General features: G+C 36.9%; 1 protein-coding gene across 1 annotated transcript in view; it reads left to right on the forward strand.

Annotated features, from left to right (window-relative positions):
• CNTN5 (contactin 5) overlaps nucleotides 1-19,590 on the forward strand; it is a 799,637-nt gene that overhangs the window by 367,594 nt on the left and 412,453 nt on the right. Inside the window, exon 7 of the mRNA XM_007938106.1 lies at nucleotides 6,744-6,846. Within this exon, the coding sequence (XP_007936297.1) occupies nucleotides 6,744-6,846 (103 nt within the window). The remainder of the gene's footprint in view (nucleotides 1-6,743; nucleotides 6,847-19,590) is intronic.

Genomic DNA, 19,590 nt, shown 5'->3' on the forward strand with positions numbered 1-19,590 from the left:
CTTCTGTGTCTGTGTTAATTGGTTTCCCTTTTCTTTGTTGAAGAGGGTCTGTGCAATCCTTCTGCCTAGTCCGCCATCTTGCCCCGCTCCACCTATTCTTATATAGTCATTTTCAGAGCAAAATTTTTAAACAATAATAATAATAACAGTTATAATTCCTTTAAGCTTAAATTAAGTAACATAATTTAAACCCTCTGATTTGAAACTTTAAATTTTACTTTTGATATCTATTTAAATATTCACAACACTTTGTTCCTAGAGGGAGGCTTAACAATGTCTTTGGATATGTTGTTGTTGTTGTTGTTATGTGCCATCAAGTTGGACCCGACTCATAGTGACCCCTCCTTGGGTTTCCAAGTCAGTATCACTATGGAAGTAGATTGCCCCATCTTCCTTCCAAGGAGTGGATGGTGGGTTTGAACCACAAGCCTTCTGGTTAGCAGTCAAGTGTCAGCCATACGCTACCAGAGCTCCTTGTCTTTGGACATAGTGGGTATCATTTAAGGATCACCAGAAGCCCCTGCCTGGGAAAAAAATTACTTCCCACATAGTACCAGAAGGGCTCATCCTTTGAGTCATTTTTAGGAATTCTTACAAAAGAATGCTTTTGTTCAATTCACAAATGTTATTTAGAAGAAAAAGAAAGGAGACATAGGCAAGCTGCTATTAGCCAATACCAATGGTAGTTTGGTATTATTTATAGGGGTTTTAAAGGACTTGAAATGTTGTACAATTAGAACACTTTATAACAGAAATAACACAAAGATACTAATCCTCTCCTCTAAGATACATGCTGGCTGTACTTCTTCCAAGACATATTGATTCACTCTTCTGCCAGTCCATGGTATATATCATTTTCTTTGTCAACACCATAATTCAAAGGCATTAGTTCTTCTTAGGTCTTCCTTAGTCATTTTTTTAGCTTTCACATGCATATAAGGTGATTGAAAATACCATGGTTTGGGTAAGTGGCACCTTACTCTTCACAGTAATAAGCTTGTTTTCAAAGTTTTAAGGAGATTTTTTTTTCAGCAAATTTGCCCATTGTTTGTTTTCTCGACAGCTGTTTCAGTGGGCATTGATTATGGATTGAAGGAAAATGAAATCCTTGACAACTACAACTTGTCAAGTGGAGGAGTAAGACTATAAAAGGAAAGTAAGAGAAAAATATTACTGAGATAGAGAAGAAATTGTTAAACATCTTTTTTGAGTGCTATAGGCATAGTGACCACTCAATTCAATTGCTATTCATCAGGACCTTGATGTGCAGCAAATATTAGACTAGGAAACAGCAGAAATTAGCCTATTAAAGCAGCATACTACATTAATTGTAATTATTTTCTGTCCTCAGTTGACAGATCAGAAATAAATCACAGAAGTCGATGACCTGTCAAATATGGTACTGCCCAGTCATTAGCAAAACCCAGCCTAGAAGCTCAGTTTCTTTGAGGAAAACATGAGTAGTATTTTTTTTCTGTGATGATTCCTTAGGCGGGGGTGTGGGTGGGGTGTGTGGGGGGAATTAGCACAAAAGGAGATAACTTTCCTGTTCTCGGCAAACTTAAAACACTTTCAATCCAAAGTTATCCCCATTCTTCCTTCAAGGTTCATCTCAAATGTCACATCGTACATAAAATTTTCCTTTCCAAATGTAACTTTTTTTTTCTTTGCATTTCTAGAGCATCTTACTTTCATAACTTATAGCATCTATCTTACTGTCTGAATTACTTCCTTACCTCTTCTCATGCACATGTACACAAAGGAATACACAAGGAACCATATATGCACATAGATCTATACGTTATGCATGCCCATATACTTTTACACCTTATTAGGGAAGTATCTATGCCTTAAATCATAGCTGCTCTTTCTGAGGTGCTTTACACATAGCACCTCAAATAAAAACTATTTGTTTGAAGAAAATCAGCTCTAGTGCTGCCTGATGGCACTAGCAACAGAATTGGCCAGCCTTCAGCTAGTGCATTGTTTTTGACAGATAAAAGAGGGACTCCTCTATCAAACCTCAATGGCTTCAAAAATCCTTTAAATGACACTAAGTGTGTGTTACCTATCCAGAACTTATGCCAAGCTTTATTCTTTCATTTGCAATACTTGGCTAGACACTCTCTCCTAATTCTCTTGTATTTCAAACTCAGTATGTTTAAAATGAAAGTAATCAGCTTCCCCACTAAAGCTGATCCCTTTTTTCTTTTATTGACATGACCCAATGCCCTAAGCCAGAAAGCTTAGTGTCATTATTCACACTGTTTACACCGTTATCCCTAGCACTCCACGTGTGCCAAGTTCTGTCAATTCAATCGTTTGCTTGCTTTTTCCCATGACTACCTTTTTCTCTTTTTTTTTTTTTTTTTTCCATAATTCACATTCAGGCCTTTATTACTTCTATCTTGAATTATTGAAATAATCTATTTCAGTTACCCTTCTCTTCTCCAATATCAGTATATCCATCTCAGCATAATGCCAATTCCCTGTCCAAAACCCTCAATGTCACCAAATTACTTACAAATTAAGTCCAAATATTTCATCCTTTTCATCAAACCCCTCTATTCTTTGTCTTCCATCTAAATTTCCTAATTTACTTATTATCATTTCCATTCAGATATCAGGGTGCCAGAAAAATTGATAGGCCTATTTCCATTAATTTCCTTTCTTTAGTTTTGTTCCTACAGTTCCATTTGCTTCTTCTTCCTTCTTTTGCACACCTTCCTTAATTCTAACTATTCTTACAATGACAATTAAAATAATGTCTCCTTTATTAAACCTTTCTGATCACTATAATGATTGTCCCTTCCCTTCAAGTACACATGGTATTTTAGGGATACTTTCATGACACTCATCAATTCCTTTCTTATAGTTGTTTAGATACTTAGCTCTTTTCTTACTTGAGAGTATGCTGTTACACTCTTTAAGAATATACTTATTGCACACTTTCGGTAAGATGGAGGAATAGGCAGACAAGCGACACAGACCCTCTTCAACAAAGAAAAGAAAAACCAATTGACAGAGATACGGAAGATAATCCTGGAAACCTGAGCTTTGAAAATAACTATACAGAAGTGAATTAGGCACCATCTGGAGGAAAAATCTGAATGAAAACAGTTAGTACAGAGATGGTCTGAGCTGTGGACTCTCAGCTACTCTGATGGGACCAACAGCCTGAATATTTCCAAGTGGTGTTGCGACCTGCAAATTGACCTAAAGATTAGTCCCAGTCACCAAGGGCACCAGGGCAACTGCTCTGGTGGCCTGTGACTAGGAAGGGAAACAGCAAGGAGGGAGACAACCTGAGCTGTGGACTTTCTGCTGTCTGGAAGGTGCAACCATTTTGATAGTTTACACATGGCAGCCATTTTGGATATTTAAAGTAACCAAGGGCTCAGCCATCTTGAATGTTTACAAGTGGCAACTATTTTGGATTTTAAAGTGATAATATTCTGATTCAGATTCCAGGGACCTAAGAACAGGCTCTGTTTGCCAGGGTCAGCAAGGACATATGAGAGGCTGAAAACAGGAAAGGAGACAGGTGGTGAGTGTATAAGTGATCTCAACTAGTGAATAGAGGAGCACAGCACAGCACCCTGCATGTATAGATAACATACAAACAAAACAAAGAAAACAAAAATTGTGGGCAAGTCACTCAAACATATAATCACCAAGTAAATATGAACACAAAAACATCACAATGCCTCAGAGACAACAGAGCATCACAGTCCACACAAAGAAGCAAGATAAAGCAGGAGAAACAAGGGACCAGGATACAGACCCAAAACACATCCCTGAGGAAGACACAGCATTGTAACTCCCTGATGAGGAATGTAAAAGAATTATATTTAGATATCTTCAAAGGATTAAGAGACAGAACAAAGAAAACACAGACAAAACCCTAGAAGAATTTTGGAAGAAAATTCAAGTACAAAATGACAAAATAAATGAAAAATTAGAAATGATTCTAAATCTACAGATAGAAATCCAGAAGAGTAATAGTGAATTGTCAGAAATAGATAACACATTGAAAGGGCAAAGGAATAGAATTGATGCAATGAAAGGCAGAATTAATGAGATTGAAGACAAATACCTGGATACTTCTTCGGAAAGGGATCAATCAGAAAAAAGATCAAGACAAAATGAAGAAAACATAAGGTTCGAATGGGATACCATCAAAAGGAATAACCTATGTGTCACTGGAATCCCAGAGAAGAAAAATAAAACCACTGAGAAAATTTCCTAAGATTTGTTGGAGGAGAAGTTCCCTGATATGATGAAAGAGGAGAATATATCCATTCAGGACGTCCAACAAACCCCAAACAAGATAGACCCTAAAAAAAGAACACCAAGATATATCACCATCAAACTCACCAAGACCAAAGACAAAGAATCATGAGAGCAGCACAGGAAAAATGAAAAGTTACCTACAAGGGGCAACCAATAAGTCTAAGCTCGGATTTCTCGACAGAAACCATGCAAGTGAGAAGACAGTTGGATAGTATATATAAAACACTGAAAGAGAAAAATTTCCAACCAAGAATTATGCATCCAGCAAAATTGTCACTCAGATATGATGGTGAAATTGGGACATTTACAGATAAGCAGAAATTAAGGGAATTTGTTAAATCCAGACCAACCTTACAAGAGATGCTAAAGGGACCCCTTTGGACAGAGAAGCAACAACCCCAACAACAACTGATCATTAATACACATGATGATATAACCCAGAAACCAACCCAGCCATGGAAGCATGCAAAGTAAATAAGCCTACAAGATTGTAAACAGGGAACCAGAAATACCAATCAACAAATGAGGACAACTACAAACCAAAAAGAGGGAAAAAATCTGTCATACAGAACTTCAAGATGGTAAGGAAGTCAAGACAATTACAAGATAGAATGGACTGTTCTATACTTGGGAAGAAAACTATAAATCACAGGGTAACCTCAAAGAAAAATGATAAACCTTCACATCAAAATAAAAAAGAGAACCAGTGTAAATATTCAGCAAATACTAAAACAATAGCAATGAAGGAAGTGATAACATGATTCATAAACAAAACGAGCTCGGCATAAAAAAATATATGGAACAAAGAAATTGACACAATGAAAAAGCACATGACAAAAATTACAGCAACAAATTCATATTTGCTGATAATTACATATCTGGTAAAGGACTTATCTCTAAGATCGATGAAAAACTCCAAAGCCTCAACACCAAAGGAATGAACAATGCAATTGAAAAATGGGCATAAGACATGAATAGACACTTCACCAAGGAGGATATTCAGGTGGATAGCTAATACATGAAAAGATGCTCACAATCACTGGTCATCAGAGAGAGGTAAATCAAAACAACAATGAGATATACCATCTCACCCCACCCCTTGATGGCAAGGTTCAATGAGACAGAAAATAACAAATACTGGTGGTGATGTGGAGAGATCGGGACTCTCATACACTGCTGGTGGAAATGTGAAGTGACACAACTACTATGGAAAGCCATATGATGACTCCTTAGAAAGTTGAAATTGGAGATAACATTTGACCCAGCAATCCCATCACTAGGTATATATCCTAGAGAAGTGAGAGCCAGGATAGGAACAGACACATGCATGCTCATGTTGATCACAGCACTATTTACAATAGCAAAAAAATGGAAACAACCCACATGCCCATCAGCAGAAGAGAGGATGACCAAACTATGATATATACACATACTGGAATGCTATGCAGCTCTAAAGAATAATGTGTTGTTGTTGTTGTTATGTGCCGTCAAGTCAAATCTGACTCATAGCGAACCCTCCTTGGGTTTACAAGGCGGTATCACTATGGAAGTAGATTGCCCAACCCCTGCAAAACACCGCATAATATGGATGAACTTGGAGAACATTACACTGAGTGAAATAAGTCAATCACAGAAAGACAGTTCGTTGTTGTGGAGGGTCAAGGAAAGGTTTATATATGGAGGGAAACCTTCTTTGCTGGTTGGCAGGGGTGGGAGGGGAGGGAGGGAACACTGAAAAAAAATGTATTGACCCATGTCACTTTAATTTTGTGTATTTCAATATACATAAATTATATTTCAATAAAATCCATTAAAAAAAGAATGAATGGATTTTCCTGATTAGGGAAGAAAAATATTACATAGACATTAACGAAATAATTAGAAATGGAACTCTGATCTTTAATAAGTGGTTTGCTGAGATTCACTTGCTTGAAACAAGTAAAGTAATTTTGAACTGGAAAAAAAAAAGAATATACTTATTGAGTGCTTGAGATCACAGTCCATGTTTATTTTTGTAACCCCTACAATGTCTATTACAATGTGTTGCATATTATAGCTATTCAATGAATATATACTGACTTAATAAATGGATATTTAAGAATTCAACACAATAATTTACTGTGGTAAATATTCTTAGTTAATTTTTTTCCATTGGAGAATAATCAGTAGCTCATTGATTAACAATTTCAATAAATTTCAGTAAATATTACTTTAAATTGTTTTGATCATACATGCAATTTAATCCTTAAGGGAAGCCTAGGATTTCATCATAATGATTGAGCTTTATTGTGTGCTTATTTCAATGTATCAAAAAATTTAATAATCATCAAACAGATATGAAACAACCAAACCACAGTGATTTTCAATGTAACATCTCCAGGATAAGAAATAAATTGTTACATTCATTTTATACTTAAAGACAATTATTTTTTTTTAATTTATTTTCCCAGGTGTGATGGGAGAATATGAGCCAAAAATTGAGGTCCATTTCCCTTTCACAGTTACAGCTGCTAAGGGAACAACTGTTAAGATGGAGTGCTTTGCACTTGGCAAGTAAGTACATATTCTTCAATAATTAGACATGATTGTTTATTAAAATGTGACCTAACTTATTTTGGGACCACTTGTTTTGCTAGTTTTCATCTTCCCAGAATGTCCTTGGTGAATATTTATTTTTAAAAAAGAGGAGTAAACAGGAATAGAAGAAGTAACCAATTATAGTTACCTGTTAGTCATTTCAGTGGACAATAATGTATAACTTTGCTATTTTAAGATAAAGGAAACATCTCTAGATAAAAGAAGAGCTTTACATCTTTTTGCTTACTTGTCTGAAGATTTAAGCCTCATCCCTAAACTCTATTCTGCAATGACATAAATGAAAGGAGGACAAAAGGATGAGATACTATCTGCTCTTCATGGATAGAAAGTAGACTCTGATAAGATACTATAAGACAAGTGTATAAAAATTATAAGAATAATAGTTACAGTGAACCAATTTATTAATTTAGTATCTTCTAAAATAATGACAAAATGATACTACCAGCTATCAATATGTACCATACATAATCATTCTCCGAATGAGAAAGATGACTTATATCCAACTGTAATGCTTCCTGTACTTAATGATTCTATTTCTGAGAATTTAAAAGCCATGATATGTAGTCATTTGTCAATGATGTTTGCAATATGGATACTGGGAATAGGGGGAGGAATGGGATTTTGATTATATTTTATTAGAGTATTATGATTCATTTTAAATGGAGTGTTGTTGTTGTTGTTAGGGTAAGACCTCAGAGTCCTTTCTATACTCTATAATTAGAATTTGCATAAATTCATCTCTATGAGAGTTTCAATCATTCTACTTCAGTTCTGAGATAACTCCCACAGCATAACCATAAATTATTTGGAGATAAGATGCATGCTACATTGCTATATAAATGTGCTTATGAAAGTATATCTATCCTATGGATGAGGAAAATATTAATAAATATGAAAATCTTAGCTGGTGAGTGGAGGCTTAACAAATTAACATAAGTACTAAGTGTTCTAGTTTCAAGACTGATTAAATAACAGATATGTGCAATTCTAAGTTGAAGCAGCATCATACCAGACTGAAAGCATAATAAATTGTGTGGCCCATCTTTCAAGCAAAAAATTCCCGAAAGTCAAAGTATTTCAAGAACTTAAAATTCATCTAGGAAATATTTGGGCAAATAGTAGAGGAAGTTTTCCAAAACCAAAGAAAGAGTGAAACCAAAATCAAGCCCATTGCCAGCAATTCAACTCTGACTCATAATGACCCTATAGAACAGAGTAGAACTGCTACATAAGGTTTCAAGACTATAATCCTTGTGGGAGTTGTTGTTATTGTTGTTGTTGTTAAGTACCTTTGAGTCAGACGTGACTCATAGCAACCCCTTCTTGGGTTTCCAAGGCCCTCCTTGGGTTTCCTAGGCAGTATCTCTACAGAAGTAGATGGCCCCATCTTCCTTCTGAGGAGCGACTGGTGGGTTTGAACCACCAACCTTCTGGTTAGCAGTCAAGTGCACTATACTACCAGAGCTCCTTCCTTATGGGAGTAGACCGCTACATCTTTCTCCCAAAGAGCAGCTGATGGGTTCAAACCACCCACCTTTTGGTTTGCAGTCGAGCACTTAACCACTGTGCCACCAGGGCTCCTTAAGATAATAGTTAAATGCATAAAATTAAATAATACCTTAAAAGTACTTATTTTACTGTGTGCCCATGTGGTGTCACATATGTCTAAAAATTGCTCCAGAAAAGAAGTTCAATTCTGATGAAAGCAAAAACAATATATATTGGCTTGATGCCAAATGTTTTAGTATATCCTGCAGTAAAATAACTCTTAAATACCAGAGTTTCTACTAAAGCCACAAACAAAGGAAGGTCATATTGTAAAACAAATTAGGGTATTAGATTTATAAGAAAAATAATAATTATACATACATATATATTTCCCCAGGCAGGCTTATTTAATAAGTCACTTTTGTTTGCTTTTGAAGCTCTTGCAATATTCTTAGTAAACTAAACTTTATAGTTCCTTTGATTCCAGATAGGATCCAACAGTCAAATCATTTATCTTCTTTTATTAAAACTTTATGACTCTTCATCTTTTTCACTCCTTCTTTGCTATCTCATGAAAAAATTTTAAAAAATAGGGGGAGGAAAGAGTAAGGAAGATAGTCTCACTCAAGCAGGTCTCTATTGTTCATCTGATATCGTTTCTGTGAAGTATCACAATTAAGAAGAAGAAAAAAACTGTGTCATGAAGAAATCTATTTCCCATCCTGGTTAAAATAAACAAAAATCAAAGAAATTGTGTGCATTCATTCCCTTGCAACATTTTATTATGTAGAGTAAATCATTATTACCTACTGACATGATCACTACAATCTCAAATTAATAACTGAGGATCTGCTTAGTTCCCAAGCCACTAGAACTGCTTCTCACTTTAACAATTACAAGGTATGCTGGTGAGCCTTTGTTTTGATAACTTTTAGTATCTGTCACTAGACATTGGTCAAGATCTTGCTATCCAGGCTGACTCTTCCCCATTAAGTCTGTCCTCATAGACTATTTTAACCAAATATTCCTCATAGAACATTATAACCAAATTTTGGCATGGGGCTTGTCAAGACTTTTCTACCTCATGGCCTTTGCGCTTGCTATCACTCTGCCTGGATCACTCTTCTTTTGTTCTTTCCATGCTGGCTCCCTTTAATCTCTGGCTTCAACTTAAATATCTCCTTGAGGAGCCCTGGTGGTGCAACAGTTAAACACTTGGCTGCTAACTGAAAGCCTGATCTTTTGAACCAACCCACTAGCTCCACAGAAGACAGACCTGGAGATCTGCTTCTGTAAAGTTTGCAGCTTGAAGAAGCCTATGGGACAGTCTTATTCTGTCATATGGGATCACTATCTGTGAGGAGCAACTCTATGGCACCTGACAGCAACAACAAAGAGCTATTTGTGCTCAACTTATTTCATTCAAATCCGTTATTATCTATCTAAACATTTTTAATTTTTTTCTTTGCAACCTTTAATACAATTTTATTTTACTTATGTATTTTCTCAAGGAGATCTGGTGGCATAGTGCCTAAGGCATTTGCCTGCTAACCAGAAGGTTGGCAGTTCAAACCCCAGCCACTCCTCAGAAGGAAGGTTGGGCAATCTACTTCCGTAGTGATACCGCCCCGGAAACCCAAGGAGCGGTCACTATGAGTTTCAATCAACTTGATGGCAGTGAGGTTTTTTTGTTTGTTTGTGTTTTGTTTTGTTTTTCCCATGTATTTCTCTATTTATTTATTTAAAATCCTCCCTATTAATTAGTATATGTCTGGGAAAAGGATCCAAATCACATGGTTCAAAAGATTTTGATGAAGGGACAACTTAAAGATTTGTGAACAGGGTGAAGAGGACCAAGATGAGAAGCTGAGGTACTTGGACACTAGTGAAAACAAGAGGTCTTTCCCACACTTAAGCATAAAAGAGTAAGGGGAAGAAACAATGTTACTAGAACAGTGAAAGTTGGAGACAAGGAATGGGCAGGGAGACCCACAAGAAGCTGTTGTAGTTACTATAGTCATGAAGAGACGCAGCCATTATAAGCACACAGATAAGGAAGGGAACAGGGACTTCATTCATAGCCTGACTTCTTTGTCCTCATCTCTTCTGATCTCCTCTAGTATTTCCCATGGAAAAAGCCATTTTTCAAGGACAAAATACAATGTACAGTGCACAAGACGGGTTGTGGAGGAGGAACAAGCAGGTGGTAGACAAAGGAGGCAAACAAAACAACCAGAACAGTCCCCGTCATCAGGCCTTAAACTCTACAAGGGCAGAAAGCTTGACTGTGTTCTTCATAGGTATAGTTCTATTGCCTACCAGAGTGCTTAGCACACAGATTTAAAAAAAAAAACCTGAAACCCTCGCCATCAAGTAAATTCCAAATCATAGCAACTCCCATTGGATTTCCCAGGTGGTGAATCTTTACAGAAGTAGATTGCCCCATCTTTCTTCCACAAAGCAACCGGTGGATTTGAACTCCAACCTTCTGGATAGTAGTAAAATGCCTCAAGCACTGTGCCACCAGACTTTTTGACACATATATAGCACTCAGGAAAAGTTGTTGAATGAAAGAATGAATTTATAAATGGTGTGCCTATTTAACCTAATCAACTTTATTATTAACTGATAATAAATAATAGTTTCCCTGTTCACACATTGTTTTGACTAACTTCTATCTTCCCAAAGTCAACAACATCTACTCTCTACTCTCATCATCTATTTCAGTCCAAATTTACACTTGTACCCTTGAGTCCACCTGTTCCTGACAGTTTTCACCTCACTCCGTGGAGTGTCCTTTTTCTGAGATGTACAAATTCTCCCTCTTTTGATTTTATTCTCAAAGCTTATTATTATGCTTAAGACATTTTTTTCTTTAAAAGCCTCACTTGAAGGTATGTTTTTTTCATTTTTTATTTTTAAGGTAAGAATAAGTAAAATTTATCGTATTTAAGGCTAGGGTGAAGGAAAGAATGAAAAATGTATATCACAGAGGGTGATAATTGATATAATAATGGCTTAATTAACAAATAAGGAAATGACTATGAGCACAAAGGAAGTGTATGTCTTCCATCCCTATTAGAACAATTTAGATATCTTGCCAGAAATCACCACTTTGATCATGTTATTTATAGAATCAAATGCTCTCCTCTCTAAGGAAAAACGATCCATTCATTAACACAGAATTGCCAAAGTGCAAGTGGTGGGCTTTGCGTAGCTCATGTCATTACTTTAAATGGACTAAAGAATTTTGAACAAACCTAGAACTGAAAAAAGGTCTGAAGCTATTAAGAGCCAACTCTGTGCCAGACATTATACTAACTGGCAAGGATTTTATGATGAAACATCATGGCCTCTTTTCTCAAAAAGATTCATTCTATCTTTATATTGGAATGAGATCTGAATGCCAGATTCATTCAGCAGATCTAACACCATATTCTCTGGAATCCAGTCTCAGTCATTACATGAGCAGCAGTTTCACATTCAGACCAAACTATCCTCCTACAGTCAAACTTTACCTATAGAATTATAGAATTATTTACTGCCCATCTATTTTATTTCAATTTTAATTTGAAATCAAGCTACAAAACGACAGTTTTTCTGCCTTTTGCAGTTTTTCTAACACATGACAACATCTTATGTCTCTGATAGGTCAAACTAGAAAATGTCTTTGACTGCTAAAGAATTCTTCCCAAACATGTCATGATATTGTTCCATTGCTCACTGTCTATTTTCTGTTCCTGTTTAAATATAGTCTAAAGGATCAGCATCTGTCTAAAGATGTCATGAAATGTGTTCAGTTCCTCTAACTTAAAGGATGCAAATTATACTGCCATAGTTGGACAAATCATTTAAAACATATAAATTATGCATCTTCTGATTCTTAAATTAAAATGGCAGAAGATAAAAGACTTCCATCAACACATTTTATTATCTTTTGATATTACTCAGATTCACCAATCTGCTTAAATTGAACTAAAGTAAAAAATCAATAGGAATGTTGTGAGCTTCAAGATTTCTTTCAAAGAAACCTCTACTTGAATCTGAACTTAGCAAAAATCAAATGGTTTCTCAATAGGTTAGTGGGGCAAAGCACAATGTGAGTGTACTAGTTATACTCCGAGGAGCTCTGGTGGTGTAGTGCCTAAGGCAATTGACTGCTAACCAGAAGGCTGGTGATTCAAACCCACCAGCCACTCCTCGGGAGGAAGACTGGGCAATCTACATCTGTAGAGATATCTCCTTGGAAACCCAAGGAGAGGTCGCTATGAATCAGATATGACTCTACGGCAGTGAGTTTGGTTTTTTTGGTTAGTTACACACCTAAGGAGCTCTGGTGGTGTAGTGGTTAAGACATTTGACTGTTAATCAAAAGGTTGGCAGTTTAAACCCACCAACTGCTCCACAGAAGAAAGATGAGTCAGTCTGATTTGGTAAAAATTTATAGCCTTGGAAATCCAGTGGAAGTCTCTATGAGTTTCAATATTCTCAGTGGCAGTGGGTTTGATTTTTGAGTTACATACCTAGAAATCTCCCTTAAAATAGACTTCCTCAATAGTAATTACAGAACTTATAAAACAAAGTAACAGTGACATGCTATATTTATACTGTTCAATTCTATTTTATATTTCCCAATTCCTCCAGAAAATTGGGAAATGCCTAAGGAGGATCCATAGGGAAGCAAAGATGTGTAAACGTTTAGGGAATTCAGGAGGATGTGAAAAAGAGGAGGGGGGGTAGGAATCGATTGCTTTGAATAGAAAAGGCTGTTTTAAACATATGGAGGGTTATTATCAAGAGATTATGCATAAACTGTTCTCCAGTTTCAACAAAGTGGAGAGTGGGAGCAGAATTCGAACAGTATGGAACTAAACTAACAGAGTTAGATTGGAGATAATATCGAAGTTCTTGACAAAAAGAGTTGTTACAGGGACAATGGGAGAGGCAGAAGCTCCTTCCCTGCACTGAGTTAAGAATATAATAATACCCATTTGTCTTCTAATAATTTAGATATAATGTTCCCTGAAAGGAGAGAAATGGTCTAGGTTAGGGTTGGAAATTAAAATTTTAAACATTATATTTTGCTGGACGCTCATCCACCCACACTCAGGCTGAATATTAAGCATAGAAGGCTAGTGGCAGACAGACTTAATTAGCTGCCTCTTGGCAACTGTATTATTACATAAGGTTTGAAAGTGGTTGATAGCATGTGCAGGAAATAGAAATAAAGAGTATTACCTTTTTCTCACTTAGCATTTAACCCAGAGATTTTCTTTAGTTTAGGGACGAGTGTCTTAGATACTTCCCAGGTCTGCTTTTAAACACTGGAAGCAACTGTTGAGAGGAAGTGACAGAGGGAGTCAAAGGACAATGCAAGTAAGGAAATCGTTCGGGCCCCAGTAAATATTTCCTCTTCATGGTTCTTTCTCAATGTAATTGAAAGTTGGTGATATTTTGAGCAGTTTATGCTCAGCTTTTAAGTCTTCCCTACATGAAGAAAAGTTAGTACTAATTTCACACTCCCAAGTCCCCAACTTTTACCTATATATCCATTACTTGTTCTGGATTTGTCACTCTCAGGCATAAACCATGGTCATCATCATAATCCCCTGCCCCCTCATCTCTCCTATTCCTCCAGAATATCAGTTCATTACTAGCTGTGTGACCTAACCATGAGACTGGAGCCCTTGTAGTCCTGTTTCAATTAAGATTCCAATAATAATCCACATTTTTGTCCCCTTAAATTTCTGCTTACTTTGCTAATCCACAGCTCTGTCCAACTAGTATCTGTTTTCTAAGATTCTAGGGTAAGAAGTCAAACATACCTCTTGTTATCTCATCTCAGCTTGGTACCTGGTGAGGGTCAACAATCTCTTTATTCATCTCTCATTTATTCCCTTTGATAGTCCCTATGGTGAGGTTCAATTAACATTTATTATGAGCCTAAATCCCACAGAATGTAGAAATTATAGAACAATATCACTAATATCACATGCAAGTAAGATATTACTGAAGATAATTCAGAAACGTTTGCAGCAGTATATTGACAGAGAACTTCCAGAGGTTCAAGCCGGATTCAGAAGAGGACGTGGAACAAGGGATATCATAGCTGTTGTCAGATGGATCTTGGCTCAAGGCAAAGAATACCAGAAAGATGTTTACTTGTGTTTTATTGACTATGCAAAGGCATTTGATTGTGTGGATCATGACAAATGATGGATAACATTGAGAAGAATGGGAATCCCTGAGCACTTGATTGTACTCATGAGGAATCTGTACCTTGACCAGGAGGCTGTCGTTCGAACAGAACAAGGGGACACTACATGGTTTAAAATCAAGAAGGGAGTGCGTCAGGGTTGTATTCTTTCTCCACACTTATTCAATCTATATGCTGAGCAAATAATCCGAGAAGCTGGACTATATGAAGAAAAATGTGGTATCAGGATTGGAGGAAGAATCATTAACAACCTGAGATATGCAGACGATACAACTTTGCTTGCTGAAAGTGAGGATGACTTAAGGCACCTACTGATGAAGGTTGAAGAATACAGTCTGCAGTATGGATTACATCTCAACATAAAGAAAACAAAAATCCTCACAACTGGACCAATGAGCAGCATCACAATCAATGGAGAGAAGATTGAGGTTGTCAAGGAATTCACATTGCTTGGTTCTACAATCGATGCCAACGGAAGCAGCAGTCAGGACATTAGACGACATGTAGCATTGGGAAAGTCAACTGCGAAGGAACTGTTTCAAGTGCTGAGGAGCAAGGATATCTCCTTGAGGACTAAGGTGCGCCTGACACAAGCCATGATATTTCCAATCACCTTGTATGCATGTGAGAGCTGGACAATGAATAGGGAAGACCGAAGGAGAGTTGATGCTTTTGAGTTGTGGTGCTGGCGAAAAATGCTGAAAGTACCATGGACTGCTAAAAGAACTAACAGATCTGTCCTGGAGGAAGTGCAGCCAGAATGCTCCTTGGAAGCAAGAATGGCCAGACTTTGTCTCACATATTTGGTCATGTTGTCAGAAGGGACCATTCCCTGGAGAAGGATGTCATGCTTGGTAGGGTGGAGGGTCGACGAAAGAGGGGGAGGCCTTCAACGAGATGGATTGATACAGTGGCTGCGATGATGGGCTCGAGTATAGCAGGGATTGTGGGGCTGGTGCGGGATCGGGCAGTGTTTCGTTCTGCTGTGCATGGTGTCGCTATGAGTCGGAAACGACTCGACGGCACTTAACAACAACAACAACATGAGCCTAAATGTTATGTTGTCATTGAGTCTTCTTCAAATCCTAACAACCATATGCACATCAGGGCTAAACACTGCCTGGTTCTGTGGCATCTTCACAATTGTAGCTATGCTTGAGTCCATCATTGATGCCACTGTGTCAATCCATCTCATTGAGGGTCTCCCTTTCTTTGCTGACCCTCTACCTTAGTATGCATGATACCCTTCTCTAGGAAATGCTCCATTCTGACAACATGACCAAAGTAGGCGAGATGAAGTCTAGCCATTCTTGCTTCCAAGGAGCATTCTGGCTGTACTTCTTCCAGAGCAGATTTATTCATTCTTCTGAAAATCAATGGTATTTTCTTATTTTTCACAACAACAATTTAAAGGTATCAATTCTTCTTAGGTCTTCTTTATTTGTTGTCCAGCTTTCACACGCATATGAGGCAATTGAAAATACCATGGCTTGGGTCAGGCATTCCTTAATTTTCAAACTGACATCTTTGCTTCGTAAGACTTCAAAGATGTCTTTTGCAACAGATTTTCCCAATGCAATAAGACATCTGATTTTCTGAGTGCTGCTTCCATGTGTGTTGACTGTGGAGCCAAGTAAAATGAAATCTTTGAAAATGCCAATCATTTCTCCATTTATCATAATGTTGCTTATTGGTCCAGTTGTGATGGTTTTCATTTTTTTTTTTTTTAATGTTGAGGTATAATCCATACTGAAGACTGAAGTCTTTGATTTCCATCAGTAAGTGCTTCAAGTCATCTTCACATTCAGCAAGCAAAGTTATGTCATCTGCACATCACAGATTGTTAATGGTTCTTCCTTCAATCCTGATGCACCCTTCTTCTTCATATAGTCAAGCATCTCAGATTATTTCTCAGCATACAGATTGAACAAATATGGTAAAAGGATGAAAGCCTGACACACGTCCTTCCTGATATTAAACCACACAGTACTCCCTTATTCTGTTCAAATGACAGCCTCTTGGTCAATGTATGGGTTCCTTGTGAGAACAATTAAGTGTTCTGGAACTCTTATTTTTTGCAATGTTATCCATAATATGTTGTGATCCACACAGTCAAATGCTTTTGTGTAGTCAATACAACACAGAATCTTTTGGCATTCTTTGATTTCAGTTTAGATCCATCTGACATCAGCAATGATGACCCTCATTCCACATCCTCTTCTGAATCCAGCTTGCATTTCTGGAAGTTCCCTATACATATACTGCTCCAACTGTTTTTGAATTATCTTCCTTACTTGTGTGTGATATTAATGATATTGTTTGACAATTTCCATGTCTGTTGGATCACCTTTCTTTGGAATGGGTCCAAATAAAGATCTCTTCCGGTCAGTTTGTCAGGTAGCTCTCTTCCAAATTTCTTGACATGAATGAGTAAGCACCTCTAAATCTGCATATGTTTGTTGAAACATCTCAATGGGTATTATGTCAATTTTTGGAGCCTCATTTTTTGCCATTTCCTTCAGTGCAGTTTGGAATTCATCCTTCAATATTATTGGTTCTTGATCTCATGCTAGCTCCTGCAATAGTTGGACATGGAGCAATTCTTTTTGGTACAGTAACTCTGTGTATTCCTTCCATCTTCTTTTGATGCTGTCTCTATCATTCAATATTTTTCCCATAGAATCCTCCAATCTTGCAACTCGAGGCTTGAATTTTCTTTTTTTTTTTTTCTATTCTTTCAGCTTGAGAAATGCCAAATGTGTTCTTCTGTTTTGGTTATCTAACTCTAGGTCTTTGCACATTTTACTACAATACTTTACATTGTCTTTTCAAGCTGCCCTTTGTAATCTTCTATTCAATTCTTTTATTTCAGCATTTCTTCCATTTACTTTAGGTGCTCTCCATTCAAGAGCAAGTTTCAGAGACTCTTCTGACATCCATTTTGGTCTTTTCTTCCTTTCCTGTCTTTTAAATAATCTCCTGCTTTCTTCATGTATGATGTTCTTGATGTCATTCCACAACTTGTTTGGTCTTCAGTTGGTGTTTAATGCACCAAATCTATTCTTCAAATGGTCTCTATATTCAGATGAGATATAATCAAGGTCATACGTTGGCTCTTGTGGACTTGTTTTAATTTTTTAGAATTTCAACTTGAACTTACATATGAGCAAATAATAATCACTTCCACAATCAGCTTCTGGCCTTGTTTTGACTAATGATATTGAGTTTCTGCATCACCTCTTTCCACAGATGTAGTCAATCTGATTCCAGTGTATTCCATCTGCTGAGGTCAACACATACAGCCACCATTTATGTTGTTGAAAAAGGTATTTGCAAGGTGTGAGTAATTGGTCTTACAAAATTAAATCATGCAATTTCCAGTGTTATTTCTATCATCCAGGCCATATTTTCCAACTACTGGTGATTCTTGTTTCCAACTTTTGCCTTCTAATCACCAATAATCATCAATACATCTTGATTGCATGCTTGGTCAATTTCAGATTGCAGAAGCTGGTAAAAATCTTCAATTTCTTCATCTTTGTCTTTAGTGCTTGGTGTGTAAATTTGAATAATAACAGTATTAATTGGTCTTCCTTTCAGGGGTATGGATATTATCTTACCACAAATGTTGAGATTTTCTTTTGGATGATGAATGTGACATCATTCCTCTTCAAGTTGTTATTCCCAGCATAGCAGACCATTGGATTTTCTGATTCAAAATTGCTAAAACTAGTCCATTTCATTTCACTACTGCCTAGAATATCAATGTTTATGTGCTCTGTTTCATTTTTACAACTTCCAGTGCTCTAGATTCATACTTCATACCTTCCACATTCCAATTATTAATGGATGTTTGCAGCTGTTTCTTCCCATTTTGAGTGGTGCCCCATCAGCAAATGGAGGTCTCAAAAACTGCTTTATTCATATCATTAAGGTCTACTCTACTTTGAGAAGACAGCTCTATTCCAGTCATATTTTTGAGTGCCTTCCAACGTGACGGGCTCATCTTCTAGCACTATTTCAGACATTGTTTCAGGGGTATTTATGAAATTTTACACTAATAGACAATGTTTCACTACTATTCATAAGATTTTCACTGGCCAATTCTTTGAAAAATGGATGGTCCCTTCTTCCCAGTCTGTCTTAGTCTGGAAGCTCCACTGAAACCTGTCCATCATGGGTGACCCTTCTGGTATTTGAAATACTGGTGGCATTGCCTCCAGCCTCATAGCAACATGCAAGCCTCCACAGTATGACAAACGGACAGATGAGTGGTGGCACCTGAAAATGCTCATCATTATTCTAGTTACTATAGAGATATAAAGGATCTTTTTTCTTCTTTTAGTTTCCATGACATCAAATAATCCTTGTCTTTCTTCTAGTTCTTTGGCCATATGTTCTTATTTTCTGGCCATGCCTCACTTTTCTCCATTTATCTTATCTCTGCCTGATTCAAGTCATCATTTATGAGCAGTAAAAAGTTTTGTAAGACAAAAAACTTACCAAATCATTTCCTAGTCTAAGTTTTTAATTCATTACTGCATATTTAATAAAATCTAAATATCATAGAATAACAAAAAATCTAGAGAAATGGATAAAGTTAGTGATCAAGAATTTTGGAGCTGGACTACCTAGATTTGAGTCTCTGTTCAAACCCTGATAACTGAGTCTATGGCCTTGGACAATTTAGTTAACCTGTGCCTCTGAATTGTCATTTCTGAAATAAGGATAATTGTGAGGCACCCTGGTGGCAATGGTTACGTGCTCGGCTGCTAACTGAAAAGCTGGAGGTTCGAATCCATGAGTCACTCAGTGGCAATCTGATTTCATAAAGACTTACAACCTTGGAAATGCTATGAGGCAGTTAACTCTGCCCTTCATGGTTACTATGAGTTGGAATTGACTTGATGGTAATGTGCTTAATATATTGAAAAAACAGTGTCTGCTATATAATAAGTGCCCAATAAATATTATCATTAATAGCCATTAAGTAA

This window comes from Orycteropus afer, unplaced genomic scaffold (assembly GCF_000298275.1).
Source record: "Orycteropus afer afer isolate SDZICR_OR568_19922 unplaced genomic scaffold, OryAfe1.0 scaffold00047, whole genome shotgun sequence".
NCBI classification, from domain to species: Eukaryota; Metazoa; Chordata; class Mammalia; order Tubulidentata; family Orycteropodidae; genus Orycteropus; species Orycteropus afer.